The sequence below is a fragment of the Staurois parvus genome, unplaced genomic scaffold (genome assembly GCF_062004578.1).
Source record: "Staurois parvus isolate SC_StPar_1 unplaced genomic scaffold, SC_StPar_1.0 ptg000352l, whole genome shotgun sequence".
Classification (NCBI taxonomy): Eukaryota; Metazoa; Chordata; class Amphibia; order Anura; family Ranidae; genus Staurois; species Staurois parvus.
Genome location: NW_028318148.1, coordinates 1,438,755 through 1,466,631, shown reverse-complemented (window position 1 = coordinate 1,466,631; position 27,877 = coordinate 1,438,755). Strand labels below are relative to the sequence as shown.

Genomic DNA, 27,877 nt, shown 5'->3' with positions numbered 1-27,877 from the left:
CAGGGACACAGAATTGTTACTCAGGGACACAGAACTGTTACTCAGGGACACAGAATTGTTACTCAGGGACACAGAACTGTTACTCAGGGACACAGAATTGTTACTCAGGGACAGACACAGAATTGTTACTGAGGGACACAGAATTGTTACTGAGGGACACAGAATTGTTACTGAGGGACACAGAATTGTTACTCAGGGACACAGAACTGTTACTCAAGGACACAGAATTGTTACTCAGGGACAGACACAGAATTGTTACTGAGGGACACAGAATTGTTACTGAGGGACACAGAATTGTTACTGAGGGACACAGAATTGTTACTCAGGGACAGACACAGAATTGTTACTGAGGGACACAGAATTGTTACTGAGGGACACAGAATTGTTACTGAGGGACACAGAATTGTTACTCAGGGACACAGAATTGTTACTCAGAGACACAGAATTGTTACTCAGGGACACAGAATTGTTACTCAGGGACACAGAACTGTTACTCAGGGACACAGAATTGTTACTCAGGGACAGACACAGAATTGTTACTGAGGGACACAGAATTGTTACTGAGGGACACAGAATTGTTACTGAGGGACACAGAATTGTTACTCAGGGACAGACACAGAATTGTTACTGAGGGACACAGAACTGTTACTCAAGGACACAGAATTGTTACTCAGGGACAGACACAGAATTGTTACTGAGGGACACAGAATTGTTACTGAGGGACACAGAATTGTTACTCAGGGACAGACACAGAATTGTTACTGAGGGACACAGAATTGTTACTCAGGGACACAGAATTGTTACTCAGGGACAGACACAGAATTGTTACTGAGGGACACAGAATTGTTACTGAGGGACACAGAATTGTTACTGAGGGACACAGAATTGTTACTCAGGGACAGACACAGAATTGTTACTGAGGGACACAGAACTGTTACTCAAGGACACAGAATTGTTACTCAGGGACAGACACAGAATTGTTACTGAGGGACACAGAATTGTTACTGAGGGACACAGAATTGTTACTGAGGGACACAGAATTGTTACTCAGGGACAGACACAGAATTGTTACTGAGGGACACAGAATTGTTACTGAGGGACACAGAATTGTTACTGAGGGACACAGAATTGTTACTCAGGGACACAGAATTGTTACTCAGAGACACAGAATTGTTACTCAGGGACACAGAATTGTTACTCAGGGACACAGAACTGTTACTCAGGGACACAGAATTGTTACTCAGGGACAGACACAGAATTGTTACTGAGGGACACAGAATTGTTACTGAGGGACACAGAATTTTTACTGAGGGACACAGAATTGTTACTCAGGGATACAGAATTGTTACTCAGGGACAGACACAGAATTGTTACTCAGGGACAGACACAGAATTGTTACTGAGGGACACAGAATTGTTACTGAGGGACACAGAATTGTTACTGAGGGACACAGAATTGTTACTCAGGGACAGACACAGAATTGTTACTGAGGGACACAGAATTGTTACTGAGGGACACAGAATTGTTACTCAGGGAAACAGAATTGTTACTCAGGGACACAGAACTGTTACTCAGGGACACAGAACTGTTACTCAGGGACACAGAATTGTTATTCAGGGACACAGAACTGTTACTCAGGGACACAGAATCGTTACTCAGGGACACAGAATCGTTGAATTAAAGAGTATGTCAGACAACACGCAGAGGAGTGTCAGAGGAGGCCATGTTTTAGGAGCGAGCAGACGTGGCAGCAGAGGAAGGGGTCGAGGCAGCACTAGTCGCAGCCAGAGGCCAGTGCTCTCGGTGTCATCCAGCGGTCGTGTCTCCACTGACAACCCTGCCGTCATCGATTGGTTTGCTCGGTCGTCTTCCTCTTCCCAGGTCACCTCTGACACCTACAGCCAACAGTCGGTGGGTACGTCAGACACAATCGTTAGTTGGCATGGCCCGGGAGCAAGCCAACTGAAATCACGTGTCCTCTACCTGCCCCTGTCCTTTGGTGTTCCCTCACCAAGCGAAGTATCGCATGCTGTGGGCTCAGCCCCACTGTACAGTGAGGAAGAGCTAACAGAGGGCGGTCAGGAACGGGGGGAGACATCCGCCTCTTCAGCAGCCAGGCGAAGAAGTACTGGCGAGGAGAGTGGCTCGGTAGCCGGTCTAGAGACAGGTCTGTCTCCTGACCCACACGCAGCCGAGGGGGCTAGTAGTGAGGCGGAGACCCTAATTGATGATGATGAGGCTGATCGCACTTGGCAGCCTCGTCGTCATCAGGCTATTGCTTCCGCATCATCAGGAGAAGAGGGTGCCAGCTTGGCAGCGAGCAAAACAGTTGGTGGGTTGCCCAGGAGGCAGCAGGGTCGCAGCAGTGTCAGTGGAGGCAAACGGCCACGGAGTAGAGCACCAGCTCCACTGCAGCCTACCACCACGGCCAGTAGTGGTGCCGGTGTGCACGGAGGAAGTAGCAGTCAGCCAGTGAGGAGTAGCGGGGGCAAAGTTTCCTACTCGGCAGTGTGGCAATTTTTCGTCAAGCCGCCCGAGGAAGTAAACGTAGCCGTATGTCGACTATGTGGCCAGAAAGTCAAGCGTGGCCAGGGGGCCCATGTTGGGACTACAGCGTTGCGTCAGCATATGCAGCGTCGCCATTCGGTGGCCTGGGAAAACCGTGATAAAGATAAGGCGGTTCTGCCTGCCCCAGCCCCCGCTCCATCACCCGCTCCGTTACTTGCTCCGTCACCCGACGTCAATCGCCCTCTATCAGCCAGTCAAGGCTCCAACACCTCTGCTGAGGGGAGTTGTCGCTCGTTGGCATCTTCCGCTCGTTCAGATGCTCCTTCTCCTGCTACTCCTCTTCACGGATTCCGTCAGCAGTCTTTCTTGGAATCCGTTTCCAAGAGACAACAGTTTGCGAGCACGCACCCGACGGTGCAGAAGCTGAACGTCCTCCTGTCCAAGTTGCTGGTGCTGCAGTCCCTCCCTTTCCAAGTGGTGGACTCAGCACCTTTCCGAGAAATGATGGCTTGTGCCGAGCCGCGGTGGAGAGTGCCAAGCCGTCATTTCTTCGCCAAAAAGGCAGTGCCAGCCCTGCATTCACATGTAGAAGAGATGGTGGGCCAGTCTTTGAGCATGTCGGTCTCTGCCAAAGTGCACGGCAGCGCCGACGTGTGGAGCTGTAACTACGGTCAGGGACAGTACATGTCATTTACGGCCCACTGGGTGAACGTGGTGCCGGCACAGCCGCACCAGCAACTTGGACAGGTCACGCCGCTTTTGCCTCCACGTTTGCACGTCCTTGGTCCAGCAAAGATGTCCGCCTCTACCACCTCTTCTTCCGCCGTGTCCTCAGCCGCCACCCCCGTGCCAAGTCCCATTACCCGACCGGCATATCACATGTGCAGGGCGCAACGGTGTCACGCTGTGCTGCACCTGGTATGCCTTGGCGAACGTAGTCACACAGGGGAGGAACTTCTGAGTGTAATGAACAGAGAAATCGACAGATGGCTGTCTCCGCGCAAACTGAAAATCGGAACCATGTTGACCGACAACGGAAAGAACATGGTGTCTGCTCTGCGTCAAGGAAGGTTGTGCCATGCGCCATGCATGGCTCACGTGTTCAATCTGGTTGTCAAGCGGTTCCTAAAATCCACCATCCCACTGCAAGACATCCTTAAAATGTCACGTAAACTTTGCATGCATTTCAGCCATTCCTACACCGCAAAGCACACCCTCCTTGAGCTGCAGCGGCAGAACGGAATTCCACAGCATCGCCTGATCTGTGACGTTGCAACAAGGTGGAATTCAACCCTACATATGTTAGACCGCCTTTACGAACAGCGAAAGGCCATCACCGATTTCCTGATGTTACAAGCGGATAAAGGTACTCCCCTGTGTAACTTCGATGTCAGCCATTGGCAGCTCATGCGTGACACCTGCCGCTTGCTCAGGCCCTTTGAGGAGGCCACGCTATTCGTGAGTCGGCAGGACTATGGGATGAACGACGTCATTGCTCTGTTGCACGTCCTGGAACAAATGCTGTTAACAATGGCTGGTCAGGGTGCGGTAGACGTGGCGCACAGATCTCAACGCCACATGACCCCTGTGGGGGCAGGACAGGAAGAAGAGGAGGAGGTAGAGGAGGACATTGGTGCTCAGGAATTATTGAGTGAAATGGGTGGTTTTTCCACTCAGCGGACAGGAGTGGAGGAGCAGGAGCATCTGGTAGAGGAGGAGGAGGAGACAGAGGACCCAGACGCACCGTGGCAGTATGCTGTGGAGATGGAGGCAGGGAGTCCCTCGCATTCCTTGGCACAAATGGCCCATAGCATGCTCGGTTGCTTGCCGAATAATAACCATCAGACAGAGGGATGACTTTTGGCTGTCCACCTTGTTGGACCCTCGCTACCGTTCAAAAATGGTGGCCTTTTTCACACCTGCTGAGAGGGAGGCCAAAATAACGTACTATAAAAACCACCTATGTAGTCAGTTGGTCTCTGCCTTTCTGCGCCAACGTCCATCCTCAGACACTGTGGGCCCTGTGCGCTCGCGTTCCGCTGCCATGGCAGCAGGGGAGGGGTGGGGTGGTAGGAGCAGTGGCAGCTCCACCAGCAGCAGCTGCCTCAGTCTGCAGTCGATGATGAGTAGCTTTCTTCACCAGCGCAGTGAGGAAACTACTAACCAGCCGCAGCAGCAGCAGCAGCAGCATCAGGTGGACCTGGAGCAGGACCTCAAACAACAGGCTCGGGCCTACTTGGACAGCACCCTGCCAACCGAGGTAGACAATCCCCTTGACTACTGGGCAACGAAACTTGACCTTTGGCCCCAACTAGCTGAATTTGCCCTTGAAAGGCTGTCATGCCCGGCCAGTAGCGTGGCATCGGAGCGCGTGTTTAGTGCGGCAGGAGGTATTGTAACTCCGCGGAGGACACGACTGTCTACCCAAAGTGTGGAGAGACTCACGTTTGTGAAAATGAAACAGGCGTGGATTAGTCTGGATTTCAAACCACCAGTTCCTGACACAACTGACTAAATCCGCCATGAATCATGCCCCAAACATGTTAACTCTGCCATGTGCCACTTTCAAGTCTCCTCACACTGCTGGTCGGTTCCATTTTGTCATAGGGTGCTGGCAGATTACGGGCCTCCCATTGCTGCTGCCAGGCCTGTAATCTGTCATGGGCCCCTGTACCGCCTCCTCATGCTGCTGCCAGGTCCAGAGTCTCTCATGGGTCCCTGTACGGCCTCCCATTGCTGCTGTCTCCATCGCCACACTCTGCCATGTGCCACTTTCAGGTCTCCTCACACTGCTGGTGGGTTCCATTTTGTCATAGGGTGCTGGCAGATTACGGGCCTCCCATTGCTGCTGCCAGGCCCGTAATCTGCCATGGGCCCCCGTACCACCTCCTCATGCTGCTGCCAGGTCCAGAGTCTCTCATGGGTCCCTGTACGGCCTCCCATTGCTGCTGTCTCCATCGCCACACTCTGCCATGTGCCACTTTCAGGTCTCCTCACACTGCTGGTGGGTTCCATTTTGTCATAGGGTGCTGGCAGATTACGGGCCTCCCATTGCTGCTGCCAGGCCCGTAATCTGTCATGGGCCCCTGTACCGCCTCCTCATGCTGCTGCCAGGCCCGTAATCTGTCATGGGTCCCTGTACGGCCTCCCATTGCTGCTGTCTCCATTGCCACACTCTGCCATGTGCCACTTTCAGGTCTCCTCACACTGCTGGTGGGTTCCATTTTGTCATAGGGTGCTGGCAGATTACGGGCCTCCCATTGCTGCTGTCAGGCCCGTAATCTGTCATGGGCCCCTGTACCGCCTCCTCATGCTGCTGTTAGGTCCAGAGTCTCTCATGGGTCCCTGTACGGCCTCCCATTGCTGCTGTCTCCATCGCCACACTCTGCCATGTGCCACTTTCAGGTCTCCTCACACTGCTGGTGGGTTCCATTTTGTCATAGGGTGCTGGCAGATTACGGGCCTCCCATTGCTGCTGCCAGGCCCGTAATCTGTCATGGGCCCCTGTAACGCCTCCTCATGCTGCTGCCAGGCCCGTAATCTGTCATGGGCCCCTGTACGGCCTCCCATTGCTGCTGTCTCCATCGCCACACTCTGCCATGTGCCACTTTCAGGTCTCCTCACACTGCTGGTGGGTTCCATTTTGTCATAGGGTGCTGGCAGATTACGGGCCTCCCATTGCTGCTGCCAGGCCCGTAATCTGCCATGGGCCCCCGTACCGCCTCCTCATGCTGCTGTCAGGTCCAGAGTCTCTCATGGGTCCCTGTACGGCCTCCCATTGCTGCTGTCTCCATCGCCACACTCTGCCATGTGCCACTTTCAGGTCTCCTCACACTGCTGGTGTGTTCCATTTTGTCATAGGGTGCTGGCAGATTACGGGCCTCCCATTGCTGCTGCCAGGCCCGTAATCTGCCATGGGCCCCCGTACCGCCTCCTCATGCTGCTGCCAGGTCCAGAGTCTCTCATGGGTCCCTGTACGGCCTCCCATTGCTGCTGTCTCCATCGCCACACTCTGCCATGTGCCACTTTCAGGTCTCCTCACACTGCTGGTGGGTTCCATTTTGTCATAGGGTGCTGGCAGATTACGGGCCTCCCATTGCTGCTGCCAGGCCCGTAATCTGCCATGGGCCCCCGTACCGACTCCTCATGCTGCTGCCAGGCCCGTAATCTGTCATGGGCCCCTGTACCGCCTCCTCATGCTGCTGCCAGGTCCAGAGTCTCTCATGGGTCCCTGTACGGCCTCCCATTGCTGCTGTCTCCATCGCCACACTCTGCCATGTGCCACTTTCAGGTCTCCTCACACTGCTGGTGGGTTCCATTTTGTCATAGGGTGCTGTATGGCCTCCCATTGCTGCTGCCTCCACCGCCACACTGTGGCTCCACACTCTGGTTTTGGCCCCGTGACTGCCCAAATGAGTGCAGTGTGCGGTGATTCTAAGATCGACGGCACTCATCTGCATGTCATACTGACTGACAGTATTATTTCTCTTCCCCTGCAGACTCCAAGGGCATTTAAATTAAGGGTACAGTGTTCTGCACTAATATAAAGGCTCTCTGAAGCCTAGAAACACCCTTTTTATAAGTTAAATTCGCAGCGAATATATTCGCATCGAATCGAATTTATTCCTCGAATTCGCCGAATCAGCCGAATCGAATTTTTGAATACTTCGCTCATCTCTAGTCATAACCGAGACCTGGATAGCTGAACAAGGGAAACGTACCAATGTGCTTCTATAACAATTGTCCACTGTTATGAAACCTCTATAAACTGCATTCACGTCAACGAGTTCCATGTCAAATCACATGATTATATAAAGCCATTTCTGAAAAGCATACAGGAAGCAGAGCAAGACAGTGACTGTTTTTGCAAGTGACATTTGCAGCCAGACTGAAGAGCTTATAATCAGATCATTAAAGGTAACCTGTGCTGAGAGAAAAACATAGCCTTTCATCGCTGGTCTCATTCTTAAACTGCAAAATTGTTCTGCTTATCCACAAGCCTCCATACTTTCATAGTCTCCAAAATCAGTTAAGTCAGAGCCCCCAATCTACATACTTGTTCCATGTCAGTGACTCTATAATGCCATATTTCAAAAGGGGAAACTTGCTAAGGTCAGCCAGTCATGCACAGATGTTTGCAAACTGTGTGCCTATCACTCCACCACCGGTCAGGTCAGTAAAACTATTAAAGCTATTACCATAATTTAGCCCATAATTTAGCCCAGTTTAGGAAAAACCCTCCTACTACCAGCATGCTACAATTCTTTTTACAGTCCTAGGAGGATGGACATCTTTTCTTCAGCTCTACTTTGTTAAAGACTAATACATTTTTTGATAGATTTTTATTTTCTTCATATTTTTCTATTCTGTTTCAGAGGCCAGGGAGTCTCCATATGTAGCTCTCCTCCATCTGTTCTCCTTTGATTTCTGTATCTGAATTTGCTTCTCTCTTCAATTTGTAAAGTTCCATTTTAAACACATTAAAGACATTTTGTTCTTTATCCTCAACTACAAGGTGGTGGTTCTTGTAGCCACTATCTCTGCAAAGTAAGTGTGTGAACTGGTGGCCTTATCATGCAAAGAACCCTCTTTCTGGTGTTAAGGCCCAGGATTTCCTTCTTGCCTAGGGTATGTTCTTTTTCTTTTCACCTCAACAAAGACATTGTTCTCTGTCTGGCTCCAGTTCACCAAAAAAAAAGTTCCCTACATTGTCTGGATGTGGTTGGGCTGTGAACCTTTCATAAAGACTAATTTCCTTTATGTCATCTCAGATGGATTCCAAAAGGGTGCACCAACATCTTCTCATGGTTGAGATACCATCATCAAGCCTAAGGGCTCAATGATCAGGTTCCACCTTTTACTGTCAAAGCACATACTACTAGATCTCTGATAGTTTCTTCGTCCCTATGGCATCAGACAACTGTTTCCCAAATTTACAAGGCTGCTTCGTGGTCTTCGGTTCACGTGTTCTCTAAGTTCTACCAGGTGGATGTTTTGGCCTCATCTGATGGCAGTTCCAAGTGTAAGGTGCTTCAGATGGCTGCTGAAGCTGCAGGCAGTCCCCAGTTTTATTGATTTTCTTCTTAGGACTGTTAGTGTTTGGTGGTTGTGTCACCCAGTCCTCAGTTGGACTGCTTTTGTTTGTCTCTATAGTTTAAGACTTCCTGTGCCCCTCGATAGATTACAGACAAAATAGGATTTTTGTAGAGGTCGCACCCCTCTATGTTTATGATTATGCTCTCAGCACTGTTTTGCTGCAAATGCATGCTTGTAGTAGTAGGAGGGGGTATCCTGGGTTGGCCTAAAGTTTTTAGTTTGCCAATGTCAAATCCTCCTGTACGCAGTAGTGTATCCTAGAGGTTTAAGGCTTCTTGTACCCCTCGATGAACTCCAACAAAAGGGTGAGTAAAATGCTATTTTGCATAATTTAACACATTTTTATTAATTTGATCAATTTAATTTATTGAACAATATTCATATTTTTTTTCCTTCCAGTCTCCTATCTGTCTCTTTCCTGCTGCCTTTCTGGTGGACATTACATTAAAGTAAAACAAAACAAGCTGACTGAAAAGACATAGCATTTTCCCTGCAACCATCTGACCGGAATGTACAGAGATGGAGGCCTGCAGGAGGGAAACTGCATCGTGTGGTATTTTAAAATTGGAATCAAAATTCAAAGACAAGAGCACGTACCGGTATATAAAATCTAATATTTCATTTCCAGCATTGGAAAATGCAAATGGATCTCTTTTATATCTGTATTTGATCCATTTTGAATCCAATTTTCATCTAGAAGAAAGGGAGTCTTTTTTTGATGTGAAGAAAAGTAACAATGTGGCATTTACCATCCTTGTAACCTTTAATTGTCTGTGCCGGCACGCTGACTCAGGGACGTCTCTACGCCAATCGAGACACCAATTTTGCTTTCATTCAATTACATTATTCAAATCAATGGACTGCATGACATTCTAGCATCATTTTTAGCAGGCTTTTCGTGCTCCCAATCTTCTAGCAGCTACTAAATGATGTTTCCTGGGCCTGCTTCTGCAGAATTCTACTTACAAGGGAGGTGGACCAGGTTAAAGGAGAACAAACAGAAAGGCCCAGTTTATAAAAGAATGGAAGTGCAGAAATCACTAAAAACAACCTAATTTATCACTTTTTTTTCCTTGTTATGGGAAAATAGCATCTAGTCAGGGCCTGACACCTTGAATAATACTGCATCTGTATCCACTCTGTTCATGGTTAGGTCATGGTTAGGTCAGGAACTCTGGAGAGGGAATCCCCCCCCCACTAAACAATATTTTCCCCTACTTGCTAATTGCTTCATTCATTTAAATAAAAAATCTAAATGCCAAACAATTTCATGAATCTAGATCCCAAGTCCCCTCAGATGACCTTCCATCTCTTCAGTGGGAGGGTCCATCATCACGTGTGCATATCAGTGCTTGGTGACGTGGACACATCTCATTGGGTCCATCAGTGGGGACCCCACTTATGATGAAGCGTGGCAATAGGGGCGGTTGGTGGTGGGACCAGACTGCATCTGTGGATCACTGGTCTGTACTCATAGATAAGATGCTGTGGTTAGTCACATGATGCATAGTTAAGGGTTTAGGAAGAGATTTGAAGTGTGTGTTTTTTGTACCATATTTGCTCATAGAGACCTAAAACGAATCAATTAAAATATAGCACCTTATTAGTATTTAGATGAGGTGGCTGTATTTGTTTTCCTCTTCTAGGCGAAGAACATGTTAATCAAGTAAAGTACATACCTGTTGGTCCTACCAGAAATGCAGTGTCCTTGTCACTTCCTATAAGCTAGAAAGACAGCAAAAACTATTAATCCCATCAGCTATCATCTGATGGAGATGAGCAAAGGGAAACATGTTTAAAGTCCAGCAAGTGTGAAAACTATGGCTTCCTACATAAATACAGTGGACAAGCAAGTGAAACCTTATTTGTAGGATCACCAGGTGAAAATAAAGGAAAAAAAATGAAAAAGGAAAATGAATGCAGCCACCAAGTCTAAGGATGCGTAAGCTCCAATATATTAATTTTTTTTTTGTTTAGATACACTTTACGTTTAAAAAGTTAAGTTGACCATATAAATTCCAAACAGATGTTACAATCCCCTTTCTAAAGTCTAAGTTTATACTGAATTCCAGTTTAAAAGTATGAATGGATTGTTTAGGTTGCCCCTACACTAGATAGTTGTTGAAGAAGATTCTACAAAGATAATGATAATGTGTGTGGCCCAGTTTTGCAGGGTTGGGGTTATTAAGTGTTAATTTTTAAGGTTGGTTCAAACCAACTCCAGCCAAAACTTTTTTTTTCTTTGTATGTAGAGGGGAACCTCTCTCCGGTTCTTACTGCTGCCTGTGACACCACTGAGGAGATTTAGGCTCCATGTACACGGGACGTTTGGAAAACTATTCTGAACGATGGAAACTGACTGCTGGAAAACGTAGGTTAAAAAACGTCTGTTTAGCCACATTTGCATAACGCGTTTATGTGCGTTTGCGTTTAGAAGGGTTTTTTTAAGATAACCTCAGGAGACCTTCTAAAATGCCCAGAATGCACTGAAAAACAGTAAAAAATTAACTATTTCAGACATTTTGAGAGAAATAGAGAGAGCAGAAGCAGAGAGAGCAGTGTGTGTTGAGATGACCTGTCTTTTCTGGTTGTATCCCCTATGGATCCCATCATGAGCATAATGCAGCACGTTCTACCATTTTTCTCCTTCATGCAAAACCTGGAACTGACTGCGCTGGTGTATCGGGTCCATTTGAATACATGGAAAACCCTTTGCATGCATTTCTGATGATGAAAAAAGGCCCTGGACAGCATCTGGATTTGGAACAGTTAAAAAATGCTTCTAAATGCAAACACTTATAAACGTGGTTAGCCGCGTTCACAAGCGTTTGGCGTTTGAAAAGATGATAAAATCTACGCCTGAAAGCAAATTTGGTGCGTTCAAAAAAACGACTGTAAACTCAACTGCCTGTAAGCAACTGTAAAATACATAGCATACATGGACACATAGGAAAACATTAGGGAGAGTTCAGGGGCTGGTGAAAAAAAATGCAGAAAACCTCCTGAACCTGAGTTTATTAGCTGCAGTGTACATGAACCCTTACTATTACTTTCTGTTTTGGCAACACCAGGGCAAGAAATGAGAGCCTTGGGTGTCACTGAGATGCAAAGGCACAGATAGCATTACGGTCCTACCAGAGGTTGTGGCATTTTTGTTGTTGTCTTTAGTATTTTGTTGTTGTCTATGCTTCCATTGCAGAGATTTCCTCTATACCTCCTGACCCTGTGACACTCCATCATCATAACAGGACGTGAGAGGAACTCTCAATAGGTACTTTTGCAGCATTCAAATCCTAAAACTTCCATGCTCTGTTCAAAGTCAAAAATTATTCAGGTTTGAGAAAATGCACACATGCTCTTGGGAAAAATGCAGCAAACTACACAGCGGCAAACACACTGTGTGAGGGGTACCGATAAAATAATGGTACAAAATTCTCCACGCGTTTCTGTTCAATATTAGCGTGGAAAGAACTTTAGATGGACTTGATCATTTCAGAGGCTTTCCCTTTCCTCCATGGAGCCGATGGCACAATACAGATGTCTTTGTCTAGCAATTCACATTTTGGAGTAAAGGACGGGTGGAGTGCTGGACTGGAAAATTAGTGTCTCCATTCTCAGACACACTGCAGGCCCATCAGAGACCATCAAAGCCACCATCACATGCAAATGTACAAAAGACCTGAAAGACTACACGGGATCGGGGCAGTGACCCTTTGTCCACAGTACCAAAGAAGCGCTGAGTGACATTGTGGTCTGACCTGGCTGTTGGAGTATACTGTTACCAGAGATGACAAGGAGATAAGAAACCTGATGCTGCGTAAGTCTGCATTTGCTGGCAATGCCATGAGATAGGCAGCTAAAGAGAACCTGTCACTGGGACAAAATACAGGCATCAGTGCTGTATATGCAGCATAGGATCTAGTGACATTGTATAGAAAGGAACCCTATCATACACATGAGATGGCAGCTGACAGCTCTGAGCAGTGTTGTTGACAGATTAAAACCAATCTTCTCCAAAATAACTATCAGGTACACTGCAATATTTATCTAACCTTACTGCAGATCTCTGTCTACCTTCTGTTCTGTAGGTACAGAGACAGACCAGTGCCATGTACCTAATGAAAATGAATGCTGAGTGGGAGAGTCCAAATTTGCCATAACCCCGGTATACCACTTAAAAGCCACAACGTATATATATATGTATTTTGATCTTTAAGTGGATAATTAAATACTGAGTCACAGTAATGTAATAGAAAAAATGGTATTCCTTAGAACTGCAGAACTCTTCTGGTGAAATCCTAAGAATACCATTGAAGACACATAATTATTTGACATCAGATTTTGGCAGAAAAGCAGTTACAGGAGCATGAGATGAGATTTCTGGGAAGTCCAGTCTACACAGTGAGTACTGTTGCCATGGTTGAAAGGCATATAGTCTTTTATCTGAAATCTAATATGAATAAGGGACTGGCATTACAAACAAAGGCCATTCTGTTGCAGACTAGACAGATGAACTCATCTTTTGAGATTTCAAGAAAACTGCATTACATGACCACACAATCAATGGGCTGCAGGGCTGGTCATCGGAAGGCAACTGCTCAAAACCCCTGAAGCGCCATTATAAAATCGAGACAACCATTATTTATTAGAAAATAAATTCTGCCTGGACAGAAGCAGAATACTTTATACTATGCTATTAATCTATGACAATATGAAGCACCACATTCCACAGAGTCAGATGGTGCCGAAGGAGTTAACAGTGTCTAAACAATCAAATTATAGGGAAAGCGCCAATACCGCGTCCACAGAGATCTGTTAGCCAATTCTGATGCTCAGAGAGGGGTCATTAAACTGAAGTCCTATGACAATTGGACACTAATTGTGCCATCTGCCAATCCATTCTGGGACCACGTAAAGGGTTCTACGCATTCTGTGAGTGTAACGGTCAGGAAAAATAAACACCCAATCTTAACCTGACCTTCACACACCTGGCAAATGAAGGACGAATCCAGCGCCTTTTTTTTTTGGTGGTGGTTCTATGGGTAAGATATTCATGTTAATGGGATTCAATTACAATAAAATCCTTTGATTCTTTGTGTAATTTGGAGATATGGGGCTGCCATATGTACACTTTACATACATATGCAGGCTCTGCTTCATGTGTAATAGTTTTACATAGTGACTGTGCTCTTCTGTTCCTCTTCTGATTGTAACTGACTTTCTATTATGTTGATTAGTGAAGTAGTTGCAGTGATATCGAGCCTGCAATTTGAGCAAGTCAACAAACCTGTATATGAAATAGAATAACGGAAATATGGTACAACAATCCTATAACCAAGGTCATCAATTACCTTTACTTACTCATCACAATAACAATGAATAAATATAAACTGCTCAAAAAAATTAAAGGAACATTTGAAAACACAGATCTCAATGGGGAAAAATATCATGCTGGATATCTTTACTGATATGGACTGGGTAATGTGTTAGGACTGTAGGGATGCCCCATCGTGTGATGGAAATGAAAATGATCAACCTACAGAGGACTGAATTCAAAGACACCCTGAAAATCCAAATGAAAAAATTATGAAGCAGACTTGTCCATTTTGCTGAAATTTCAATGCAGCAACTCAAAATAGTACTCAGTAGTTTGTATGGCCCCCACGTGCTTGTATGCATGCCTGACAACGTGGTGTCCTGGGGTATTTTCTCTCAGATATGGACCAGGGCATCACTGAGTTCCTGGACAATCTGAGGTGCAACCTGGCGGCGTCAGATGGAACGAAACATGATATCCCAGAGGTGTTCTATTTAGGTCAGGCGAGCATGGGGGCCATTCAATGGTATCAATTCCTTCATCCTCTAGGAACTGCCTGCATACTCTCGCCACATGAGGCCGGGCATTGTTATGTACCAGGAGGAACCCAAGATCCACTGCATCAGCATAGGGTCTGACAATGGGTCCAAAGATTTCATCCTGATACCTAATGGCAGTCAGGGTGCCATTGTCTAGCCTGTAGAGTTCTTTGCATCCCTCCATGGATATGCCTCCCCAGACCATCACTGACCCACCACCAAAACGGTCATGCTGAACGATATTACAGACATCTATCAAGTGCTCAGGGTGAACCTACTCTCATCTGTGAAAAGCACAGGGTGCCAGTGGTGGACCTGTTACTTCTGGTGTTCAATGGCAAATGCCAATTGAGCTCTATGGTACCGGGCAGTGAGCAAAGGGCCCACCAGAGGACGTTGGCCCTCAGGCCACCCTCATGAAGTATGTTTCTGATTGTTTGGTCAGAGACATTCACACCAGTGCTCATTCTGTTCCTCCTTGCACAAAGGAGCAGGTACCAGTTCTGCTGATTGGTTAAGGACACTCTATGGCCCTGTCCAGCTCTCCTAGAGTAACTGCCTGTCATTTGGAATCTCCTCCATGCTCTTGAGACTGCGCTGGGAGACACAGCAAACCTTCTGGCAATGGCACATATTGATGTGCCATCCGGGAGGAGTTGGACTGCCTGTGCAACCTCTGTAGGGTCCAGGTATCGCCTCATGCTACCAGTAGTGACACTGGCCCTAGCCAAATGCAAAACTAGTGAAAAACAGTCAGAAAAGATGAGTAGGGAAAAAAATGTCAGTGGCCTTCATTTGTAAAACCATTCCTGTTTTGGGGGGTTGTCTCATTGTTGCCTATCTAGAGCATCTGTTGTTAATTTCATTAACAACAAAGCAGCTGAAACTGATTAACAACTCCCTCTGCTACTTACCTGAACAGATCAATATCCCAGGAGTTTAATTGACTTGATGCTATACTCTGATTAAAGAGCGTTCCTTTAATTTTTTTGAGCAATGTATTAGTGTACTCTCATTGAAAACATATGATAGTTTTCCTTTAATGTAGGGAAGGATTCCTAGTAATACATGTTTCTACATTTCCTGAAGATTATTCGTGAACCTCTTGTTAACAAGTAACAGCCCTAAGACTAGCAAGATTCAGGTTAATCAATCAATTTTGCTGAGTTCTCTCATTTTTTCTTCTTACCAGTAGAGGGGCAGCTCAAGCAAGTCTGTATGCTTTCATTGTTAAACCCCAGAGTTTATCAGAAACACTACACTGATTGTTATATTGTCTCTCACACACCAGCAATCAATCAATACTGCTAATTGACATTTATTGCTAATGAGCATCACATATTGGGGGACAGCTTTACAGTCATTGATGTGCAATTTATAGAATATTCATCTCCTTACATCTATGTGTGTTTAAGTCACTCTGTCCCTAGAATCAAGTTCTGAATAAAAGGTCTTCCTGAAAAGAAGATAGCAAATACTGTATATCTCTCTTGCTACCTGGAAATACCCCTGCATATGAAAATGCTGTCTAAAGACTCTTCAGAAACTAAACGTCTGAGAGTGCCAGATTCCTGATCCCCCTGTTGCGCTAAATGGTTCATCTCACCTTCCCCACCTTACTTCTATGTCCTATAGTGCTGTAGGGTCAGTGGGAGGAACTACTGAGGGCAGCAGGGAACCAGGAGATTGACACCTCCTAGGAAGAGTAAACAAGTGGTGATTTCACTTCATTGAACAACGTTGACAGTTCGGGCAGCAGGCTCTCCAAACTCCACCCCAGTGGGCCAGATGTGTCCCTTTGCTTGCCTTTATGTGGCCTTTGGGGCATTATTTCACCAACTGACACTGATGGTGGGTCACAATTCACCCTATTAACACCATCGAAGGGGCACTATTCCTTCTATTAAAATCAATGATGGGCACTGCTGCCAGGGCATTTTCTACTCCTATTAGCCACAGTCTGGCCCCCCTAATACCTGATGGAAAGTAAACTGGCCTTTTGCTTAGAAAGTTTGGATACCCCTGCTGTATACAGACATGCTCCATGTTTAGTCCTTGATTTCCAGGCAGTGACTTTGCCTAGGCTGTGACAGTCTTCTATAGGCAGTAATAATCATTTCATCAGTCTCTTCTTCCCCAGTGATCATGCAGACTACACAATGTAACTTTGCAGCCAGTCATAGGGTGAAAGGCTGAAGCAGAGGGGTTAATCCATGTCAGACATCTGTGTGCATAGCCAAGAACTACACATGCACCAGGATTTACATAACAGTGTTATCTCTGAGCCAGCATCTGACCCTGGATGATGCGTGAGCAAAGATGGCTATGTCCTTATAGAGAGACAAGTGGATGAAGGCATTGTCAAGGGAGTCTTGTAATATCTGTGAGAGATAACATATACCTGAATGTGTTACACATTACTTTGTATATATGCACTAACATGACAAATATATATGGTGCTAAGTTCACTTTGGCAACAAATTAGAAAGTAAAAGTTTTGCCAGTTCTGTGCTCCTTGAAACCAGCATAGTACATACCGTAATTTCCCTTTAAATCAGGGCTTGGGACAAGATGAATGTTCTGCACCATCAGCACTGCCCGGTCATGGAGTGTCAATGCTTTTAACTAAAAGAGGTCTTCAACTGCCCACAAGGGGACATGTTCTGAATGTGCATTAGTGTTCAGCCATCATTCCGACAACTCTGATATTTCATAATTGATGAAGGTTGTATGGGCTGTAACTACACCCTGGCCTCTGTTTTGTAACCCTTTAAATGCCTGTCGGTCACCTCTAAGTAGGTGGAATCCACCTCAAACCGGTAGGCTGCAACCAAGCAGAAAGAACAGAATTGGCGCCAGTAGTGTTCCGGCTGTCTACAAATCAGGTTTAGCGGGAAGGCTGGTCTCTTAGCAAGGTTCATCAGATAACACGTGTAGATATATATGGGATGTGACCGCAGCTACTAATCCTCCTCCACCATCAGCATCCCTGTGATCTATAATGTTTGATTACAAGCCAAATACAAAATCTGTTCAAATAAAACTATTTTAAACCAGAAGTGTGACCAACAGTTTTTGTAGAGTAGATGCAAAGGCGCAAAATATCCCCCTTCCCATGTATAATAATATTAGTTCAAGTCCCTGTCCATTATGTCAAGCGGCAACCATTTAAAGCCATGCTATATTGGTCAGAAATCTGGCAAGAGGTCAATTACAATAGTCATTCTTTCAAAGCTCATGGAAGGTTGTGCCCTCAGTCTTTTTAGCATCCTTCCCAGCCAACCTGCTCTACTGCCTTCTGCTAGGAAAAGGTCTGTTGTGGGGCAAATGAACACAAAGAACTTTTAGGACATCATTGGAGAGCTACTATTTATTACACTGGTACCTGTAAAAGGGAGGCACAGAGCAAAGGATGGAGATTTTGGCTGTTTTGTAACAAAAAGGATATTTGGTAGCAGTATGTTAAGAGGCAGACAATTTCACAGTGTTCTTACCTGCAGCCCCTTGGACAGGGGGCAGAATAGCACCAAGTGCACAAACCTTCGCAGCTTCCTCATCCTCGTAAATCATGGGCACTTTTCCCAACGATGAGATGTTAGGGCATAGATCCCCTTCAGGTAGCCACTATGGGGGACACTCAAGGGGAATCATCCATAGTTTGTTAAAAAAGAAATCTTTTAAATTATGCCTCTGCCAAGTCTTGAAGATGCTCAGGGTTTACTTTGCTCTCCTTATCTGTTCCACAAGGAAAAGTCCTCCTTTGGCCATTCTCAGTCTTTGCTCTCTGTTGGCAGGCTTACACTGGTGGGCTGCAGGAGGTGGACCCCTCTTCTCTGCATCCTTAGCAGGGCACCCCAGCAGCACTCCTTTTTGCAGTGCCCACCGATGAGGCTGTCTGTATTCAATGCACACAATGGGAATGTTTATCTCTGGATAGTCAGTGGGCTCCGTTACCCCCTCTCAGACATTGGGTAGGTCTAGTTCTCTTACTGCTCACAAAAGGTAGTTCTTTTCAAAATCTCTCAAGGAGATATGTCCAGTTTGGTGTAGCCCGTGGTCACTATGGGCTGTCTGACCAGGTCTGCTCCTTCTTCAGCTCAAAGTCCCCCTTCTTGGTGCTGTAATGAATAAGAGAGGACTACTCCAAAATGATTTCTCTGCACTAGTGTAACCCCCATAGAAGCTTCTTCTGCCTGTTTCTGGATTATTTGGGGCTTCTTGGTTATGTCCTATGTCACCCTAGTCTTACCCAAGTCACTTATTCTGTTTCCTGGGATCACAGCAATGCCTGTTTTCTACCAAGTCATTAGATTTCCCTTTGCACACACAGGACACCCTGTGTTCTCTGATCCATGGCTCTACTCATCAACCCTTTTCAGTGATGTCCCAGCCTCAGGCATATTGACCCCCTCCCCTGTAGCCCCCCTACTGACCCTCTACACCCTTTTCTGTTAACCCTACTAAAGCCCAGGCAAGTTGTGCTTACCCAGGATAATGTTCCTATACTCTGTACTCCCCTGCTTGTACCCCCAGTATCCACCTTCTTCTCATGCAGAACATCTTATATTATTCCTGGCCTGGAAACCCTATATGTCCCTCTCCTCACTCAGAACATCCGATATAACAGCTTTGCACCCAGGACACCTCGAAATGCCCCTTGCTCCTCACCTATCACCATCACCAATCCCCTTTTACTCACCAAGCTCACCTACGACACCCTGGATAGCTCCTCTTCTTAACATGTATTCCCTCTGCACCCCCTCTGTACACCCTCCAATGACACCATCAGCCCACCTAGAACACACTGCTCTCGTCCCCCCAGCTTCTATGAATGCAGCCAGTGATGGTCCTCAGCTCAGCAGCTCCATGATGATTGCAGCCCCCTCCTCCTCCACTCTCCTCCCCTGTTTGATAACAATGATGATGATGATGATGGAGATAATCTCTATTACAACCGGTGCAGTGCCGCTCTCTATCCCCGGTGGTGGGTGTCTCCTCCCCGGTCTCCAGCTGGATGCTCTGCACACTGCTGCACCAGCTTCATCCTCCTAGACACACACTGCTTTGCTTCTTAAAGGGGAGGATTTGTGTCTGCCGACAATAAACCAGTCACAGGAGGAGGAGCAGGTGCAGGCTGTGCATCTCCAGCCTCAGATGCTGCAGAACCTCTTTCTAGCCAGCAGGAGCTCACTGTGCACCTTCACATGCTGCAAAACCTATTTACTATCACACAGCTGTCCGTCACCATGCCAGGAGGCAATTTCCTAAATGTATATGATGATTTTTTCTACAGGGGCTGAGAGGCCAGAGGAAGGGATAAGGTCATATTACCCTGACATTTCTATAAAGAATACAATGAATTACTGATACAATGATATAAATATAATATGGAAGACCTTCTTACTAATAATACATAGATCTGATTATTTTTCACTGGATTCACTTTAAAGTATTAGAAATATTGCTGCAGTTTGCTGCATTTTAGCTCACATTAGCTGCCATTTTGTACCTTTTCGCTTTTTTTTTAACACAGCAAGACACATTAAAAATACAAATAAAAACTCTCTTAGGTAAACAGTTTTATAAAAAAAAATATAAATAAAATGCAGTAAATGTAAAATCCTACATGTTTACATCTTCTCTGCGGTGGACACTTGGATCATTTTGCTGTCATTGTATAATCACGATGGGCATTACAATAACACCATCAGTCAGGTGTATCAGTCAGGTGTTTCCTAGGTAAACCAATGAGGGGGTGGTTATCTTGGGGTAGATCAAGTTTTGGACATGGTATATATTGTAATTAGTAATCTGTCAAAGGGGTCAATTCATTGAGCTGTATGAATTATTTTATTTGTGATAATTAATTTCAGTAATAAAAATGTTCTCATCAAGATATTCAATTCATGCACTTACAAAGGCCTGGAACCATTATTACCATGAAATAGCTATTCAACTATTGTGGTACTTTATTTTCTATGAGTCACTATGTTATCTCCATCTGTAATGACTCAGTATTGAGCTCTCCTCAATAGCTACCTCTTAGAGCCTCACAATAGCCAGTCAGAGACTGGTGCTCTTATAAGGAGTGAAAAGCCACGTGAATATTTGGGAATTGATTTTATATTCACAATGCCTTAAAACTCCATAACATATCAGGCATGCATTAAATTTTGCTGACGTCACTTATTAAACCTTTAGCATCTGAAAACATCATTTGTGAAGCCCATGTACACTGACTCATACAGTTCTATAGAACATAATCGGAACAAAAGCTATATGGCAGCTTTGTTATTCGTAACCAAGTAGCTTTAGTCTTTTCATACACACTAAAATGACAGATCGGCATTGAGAAACGCTACCATATTTTGTACCTTGATTCTGCAGCATCACTATCACTACTCTATGACTCAATGATGTGATCAGAGAATTTACAGACTGGACATTAGTTCCCTAAATGCCTTCTGCCTCTGAGCACAAGTGACAAGTTCTCTTGAAAAATGTCCTACAATGTAAGTTTTTTTCCCTGCAGGAGCAAATTGGATCATGCTTTGCTGGGTCTTTTGCTGTCCTCTGGATCAACTGTAGGTGTAGGATTATAATTTTCTTTTTTTTTAATCGTTGAACTGGATGGACTTTTTGTCTTTTTTCAGCCAGACTAACTATGTAACTATGTACGTTTCTAGGCTTTTATTTTCTTTTTATTGCTTGACCAGAATATCGAAGCAGATCCTGTTGAAGAAATACATTTTTAATTCTTATAGACATGTTCAGATTCTCAATGTAGCAATTCACAATTTATTTTTTGGCATCTGCATCACTAGTGGGGAGATTTCATCTAAATTCCTGTCACTGTGACAACATTAAACAGGGACACACACACAGCAAATATAAAAAGAAAAATGATTTTTTTTATTACTTTAGTCACCAAGGGGAGGAGGAGCATATCAATTAACTATATTGTGTTCTGTAAGACCTATACAAGTTCTTGAGATGTCCACTGTATCCCATACACAACTTGGACACCAACAAAAGTTGAATCATTTCTGCCTGGCACAATATGCACTTCAATCTTGTACATTTAACAGTTATGGATGTATGACCACACTGCCATATAACCCATCGGTTCTCTTAAAGTTGAAGGAGGATGATGTGCCCCTTTAACACAGACAATGTTGGCTGGAAGTAGCTTGGCATGAGAGATTCAAGATGGCACCGTGCCCAGAACTGGGACTGTTCCTTCTGTACTGCAGAGATCCGGCGGCATCATAAGTGACATGCAGGGAGGTGATGTCACAGAGATTACTGTGGGATTTTCACAGCAACCAACAGCACCAAGGAACGCCCTCATCGCTGACAACTGCAGCACATTGGAAACTATAGATGCAGAAAAACAGTTAGAAAATTGTTGCTTTTTTTTCTTAGTAAGATGAAAGGAGTGAAAAAAATAAGAATAAGCATCAGAAAGAAGAGCCACCAGGCTGATGGTCATATCCAGCCTAGGCAAGAGTATCCTTAAAAAAGTCTAGGTTCCAGACAGGTGGACAGCACATAGAATGACCATTCCACAGGTAACAGATCGATGGTTAGTATAAGCAAACAAGCTAAGTAAAAATGTAGTCCAAACAATTCACAAGAATAATCCAGGATATGAAGAGACAACACTAAATCTAGGGCATGAGCACACAGACTAACCTGTTTATTAGATATAGGCTGAATGTCCAGCAGTATACTTATGCTTTCATGATTAAGAAAGGTGTGCACTGCAGAGACCTGAGCTGCAGTAATGAGTAACAACTAGCAGATGATGAAGACTCCAGGCTGATTGTTATACAAAACATTGTTGTTTCCCCTAAGCTGATAAACTCACATGTACATCTAAAAACTTTATACACAGATTGTAAATGTATTTAAAGCTGGAAGGGGATATTTTCAGAAAGCAGACCACTTCATCCAAAACTTTTCCCTAGCAGCAATAACATAAGCGATTAAAAATCTGAAGTAGTTATTTTAAATGAATTGCATTTTCTAATTGTATTTCTTAACTAGAGCACATCTGCTTCCACCCGGCGTATCTCACATTGCCAATAACAGATTTTTGGTTTTAGTAGTCGTCGTTGTTTGTCATATATCTTTGTTTTGCTTCTGTGTATAGCAGATGGCGGTACCTTACTCAATATGGCAGGAATAGAAATATCCTGTCTCCAATGCAATCCTAATTAAAGTGTGACAAGAATATATACGAAAAAATACATTGCAAGCATTAGTAAAAAAATTTAATATTTTATCACAAATAATGCTGAATTCCAGGTACGTTTTTTTTTTTAACATAAAAACATTGGTTCACTTTCGACAATTGTAAGTATACATCTTCCATACCTGGACAATCTTTGCGGGAGTGGAAAAGTCTCGGTGTCTTTGGGGTCCCATGCTGACCGGCTGCCCTGATGCAGAGTAACTACAGTGGGTTATACGACTGGCACAGGCACCAGTCACAGAACACCTTGCATTCTTCTCAATGAATGCAAAGCATTTTCTGAATTGAGGAGGTGGAGATCGTGATTTCACTGCTTCACCTCTCCACCTCGTCCAATCAGAGAATGCTTTGCAAGGCTTTCTCTGAATTCTGCCCATACCAAATGAGTGACCCCCTGTGGTTACTATGCAGCAGGGCAACTGCTCAGCTTGGGACCCTGGAGGCAGCGAGGATCATTGCAGTAGCAGCGGCTACTACAGTAATTCTTCGCTTCTGCAGGGATTAGGCCGGTATGGTATAGGTATACTTAGATTGGTCCAAGCTGGAAAAATGTAACTATGCAAAAAAAAAACATGCCTGGAATTCTTTTTAAAAGTTGACTCCATTTAAGAAACTAAATTTAGAGCTAAGTGGGAAATGAATATATTTTCAGTAGGCACATATTTTGCTTTATTGTATCCTTTACTTGAAAGTATTTTTTTATGTGACTTTTCACATGCCTGCTCCCCCATTTTGTATTTCATTAAAGTGGAACTAAAGTCCCTTATATTTAATCCACCTCCAGCAATGTGATGTCTGCTGACACTGACATCGATCTTCTTTCTGGTTTGGTTTGTTTCGCATCTTTTGAGTTGAATTGAGTCAATGTACATTCAGAAATATTGCTGGCAGGCAGATGTTTTTTTTATTGCAGAAGAAGCATACATTGTCTTTTCTGCAATAAAAGTTTTCTTGCCAGCAATGTTTCTGTTCACCACTAAAGTCCCACTTTAAATGTACAGATTTGTAGATTTGCCAATAGTGGGAGCTCTGTAATTCACTATGGTCACTCAGACCTCCCCACTTAAAGAGACACTGTTATCTTGCCCATTTAGAACAAAAGTTACAGTGTTTACATGTGTATGCATATAAACTCATGTATATGCATTTGTAAGCATGTAAATTAGGTCTAAACAAAAGGGAAAAATAATGAATCATCATTATGTACCCATACACATCTTTACTGCTTAAACACATGTATAGGCAAGTATCTTACTGATCATTATGCAGGAACTTTTCTCCTAGAAAACACGTCAGAAAAGGTGAAATGTGCCCACGTGCATAGTTATCAGCAGATGGAGAATTCCTGTTAGCCAGTGTCAGGAAAGCTGAAATATGCCAAGGCGCATAGTTATACACAGACAGAGAATTCCTGTTAGCCGAACCGATGCTCGTGTCCATGCACATGCACGCACGGTGACGCACATGCCCACCACTAGATTGATGCCTAGAGGGCTATTTAAACACTTTTGCTGCACTAGGACTTTGCCTCATGGTCTATGGCGTTCTACTACACGCTACCTGTTCCTGTGCCTGATCCCCTGTTGCTGTTCTGATTTGTCTGACCCCGTCTGAACTTTGCCTGAACTGACCCCTGGCTTGCTCTTTGACCACGTATCTGCCTGATCCTTCTGTCCGTTTGCTTACCGTTGCCAACTCCAGTCTGAACCTGACTACTCTTCGGCCCGCTGCTCTGTTCCTGACCTGTCTGTTAGTGTCTGACCCAGCTTGCCTGACCCTGCTCTGTGTCCAGGATGTGGTTGCCATCTTTACTACTGCAGTCTGTAAAGCACCTCCCAGCCTACCAAGCACCTGCTGCCTGTGACCTGCCAGCTTGCCAAGTGCCTCCTGTCCATGGTCTGCCAGCCTGCCAAGTGCCTGCTGCCCGTTACCTGTCAACCTGCCATGTACTTGCTGACTGTCCACCAGTCTGCTGCCTTGTGTCACACTTAAGCCTGCATCTGAGTGCACACAGACTTCTCATCTGCAGCCGTCATCACCAGAACTGCCAGGCACTGGTGCCACTACAGGCTCTCATGCCTCCTGTCACTTTACCAGAGGAACCAAGCCGGAGGTGTAAGAGATTGCCTTCCTCTTCACGTCAGGTTCCATCACCAGGTATGTGACAAAATATGGGCAATAACATCAGTAAAATGATTATGACCATATGAATGAAGCCTTAAACGTACATACAAGCTCTGTTTTTTTTTTTTTAATGTCCAGCAGTCTATTTAACCTATCCTGATTAGGGCAGGAGTGTGCTGCAAAGCCTTGACCTGAGTAATAACCTGCAGATGATGAAGGTTTAAAGATGATTGTTGCAGTCTGTGGTTAAAATAGACTTAGGATAGATATATGTTTTATGTAACGTGCATGCGTGCACTTCAAGGTATTTATTACCTCTCACAGATTTGCACATATTTATGTGATTTTTCTACCCTACTGTGCTAATTCTGCAGACTGTGTCACTGTCCTTCCTCCACCCCACTCTTCAGACTGCTGGTAAACTTCACCACACTAGTGGCACAAGAGTTCTGTATTCCTCCCCTTCTTTCGGTGTGATCTCACACAAAGGAACACTCCATGCTGGTCCCTGGTGGTTCTAATCTTTTTTAGATTTGCATACAGATGTCTGTAATTGAACAGAGGAGTGCAGACTTCATACGTCTAAATAGACATTGTCCGGAGAATCTAATTAGGAATGAGCAGATCTTCCGTCGCGACTGTACGGCGACTAATTATGTGATTGCTATTGATTGTACAAATGTCCACCGAGCCCTTATCATCGCTCACTGATTAATTCAACTAATAAAAGATTATATTAAAATTCTTGACATGGATAGACGATCGTATAGCCAGGGAGGAAGCAAGTATGGTAGGTGGTCGTGTGTGCAAATGAAGTGAAGTTAGTGGAAGTGTTGTCATTTGACATGATGACCATATATAAAACCTATGTGGCTCATGTCCAAAGTTAAAAAAGCTATAAATAATAAGAAAAGAGCTTTTATAAAATATAAAAATGAAGGAACACAAATATTACAAAGAATATAACAGAATATGTAAAAAGGAAATTAATGATGCAAACATTCTAATCAAATGACAGATTGCAAAAGAAAGTAGAACAAACCCCCAAAATTTCTTCAAATATAATAGCAAAAAAGGTCTGGTCTGAGCATGTAGGCCCTTTACAAAATAATCTAGAGTGGGTTACTGGGGACAAAAAGAAGGCAAATTTATTAAATACCCTCTTCAGCTCTGTTTATACAAAGGAGCATGGGGGAGCTCACATCCATAATGGGGATGATATTGAAACAGCCCCAACTGATCTACAATGGCTCAAAATTGATATGGTTTAGAAATATTTAGACAGAATAAAGGTGAATAAAGCACCTGGACCAGATGACATACACCCACGGGTCCTAAAATTGAGCTCTGTCATTTCAAAGCCATTGTTTCTAATTTTTAGGGACTCTTTAATGACTGGCATAGTACCACTGGATTGGCATAATGACAATGTGGTGCCTATATTCAAAAGGAGATGAAAGTCTTTACCAAGTAACTACAGAACTGTTAGTTTAACTTCTATAGTTGGGAAGATACTGGGAAGTATAATAATAGTTCACATAGATGATATTTGTAAATATTTTTAAACAACAGACAGCATGGATTCATGAAAGACAGACGTTGTAAAACAAGTCTGATTTCTTTTTATGAGGAGGTGAGCAAAACCTTAGACATAGGGGTGGCGGTGGACATGATACTTGGATTTTGTAAATGCATTTGACACACTTCCCCACACATGGCTAATGTGTAAGGTAAAGTCTACAGGCTTGAAAAAAACAGTTTGTAAATGGAAAGAAAACTGGCTAAAAGATCGTATTCAAAGAGTAGTGGTTTATGATTCAGAATCATCTAGGGTTGTCAGTGGTGTACCCCAAGGTTCAGTGTTGGGACCCTTACTTTTTAATATATTTGTAAACGATATAGGGTCTGAGATTAAAAATCCCATTTCAGTCTTTGCAGATGACACCAAGCTGTGCAGTGGAATAACGTCCTTACAGGAAGTCTCCAATTTACAAGCCAACCTCAATGCTCTGTTTAATTGGGCAACTATGTGGCAAATGAGGTTTAATGTTGATAAATGTAAAGTTATGACGGCTAAGAATATGCATGCATTATACATACTAGGGGGGTACAACTGGGGGAATCAATGGTGGAGAAGGATCTGTAAGTTCTGGTAGATCACAAGCTTAATAATGGCATGCAATGCCAAGCTGCAGTTTCTAAAGCGAGCAAAATTCTCCCTTGTATTAAAAGAGGTACAGACTCCAGAAAGAGAGAGAGATCATTCTACCCCTGTACAAATCATTATTAAGACCTCATCTGGAATAAGTAGTTCAGTTTTGGGCACCAATTCACAAAAAGGATATCGGGGAACTTGGAGAAAGTACAGAGAAGGGCAACCAAACTGATCAGAGGCATGGAGGAGATCAGCTATGAGGAAAGATTAGAGGAACTGAATTTATTCTCCCTTGAGAAGAGGAGATTAAGGGGGGATATGATCAACATGTATAAATACATCAGTGGTTCATATAGTGAACTCGGTGTAGAGTTATTCACCCTGAGGTCATCACAGAGGACAAGGGGGCACTCTTTACATCTGGAGGAAAATAAATTTAATCTTCAAACATGGAAAGGTTTCTTTACAGACTCCCTCAAAAGCTGGTTCTGGCCAGCTCAGTAGAAAATTTCCAAAATGTACACAATATAACTGGATACTATTATTTATAGGTAAAGTTAATCCAGGGAATATCCAATTGCCTCTTGTGGGATCAGGAAGGGTATTTTTCCCCTGCAGGAGCAAATTGGATCAAGCTTTATTGGGGGTTTTTGCCTTCCTCGGGATAAACTGTGGATATAGAATTATATATTTTTCTCCTTTTATTGGTTGAACTGGATGGACTTTTGTCTTTTTTCAACCAAACTAACTATGCAACTATGTAAATGTGTAGAAGTATTAAATATATATCATTATTAAAAAAAAATGAAATGGGAATTCCATTTAATACTCTGTTGTCCCAAACAATGTATAATTGTAAAATCTTCCCCAAAGTATTTGTC

At 44.2% G+C, this 27,877-nt stretch overlaps 1 protein-coding gene across 3 annotated transcripts in view; it reads right to left on the bottom strand.

Moving 5' to 3' along the window:
• The window catches only part of DIPK1B (divergent protein kinase domain 1B), a 146,111-nt gene extending 126,582 nt beyond the window's left edge, over positions 1 to 19,529 (bottom strand). The window contains exons 1-2 of one of the 3 annotated variants that reach the window (XM_089684673.1): positions 19,416 to 19,529; positions 17,955 to 18,578 (exon numbers count right to left, since the gene is read on the bottom strand). In XM_089684673.1, the coding sequence (XP_089540799.1) occupies positions 17,955 to 18,017 (63 nt within the window). In that variant the 5' untranslated portion in view covers positions 18,018 to 18,578; positions 19,416 to 19,529. Of the gene's footprint in view, positions 1 to 17,954; positions 19,382 to 19,415 lie in introns of those variants that run through there. The other 2 variants (XM_089684672.1, XM_089684671.1) reach the window with 2 other exon arrangements.
• Positions 19,530 to 27,877: the final 8,348 nt, after the last annotated feature.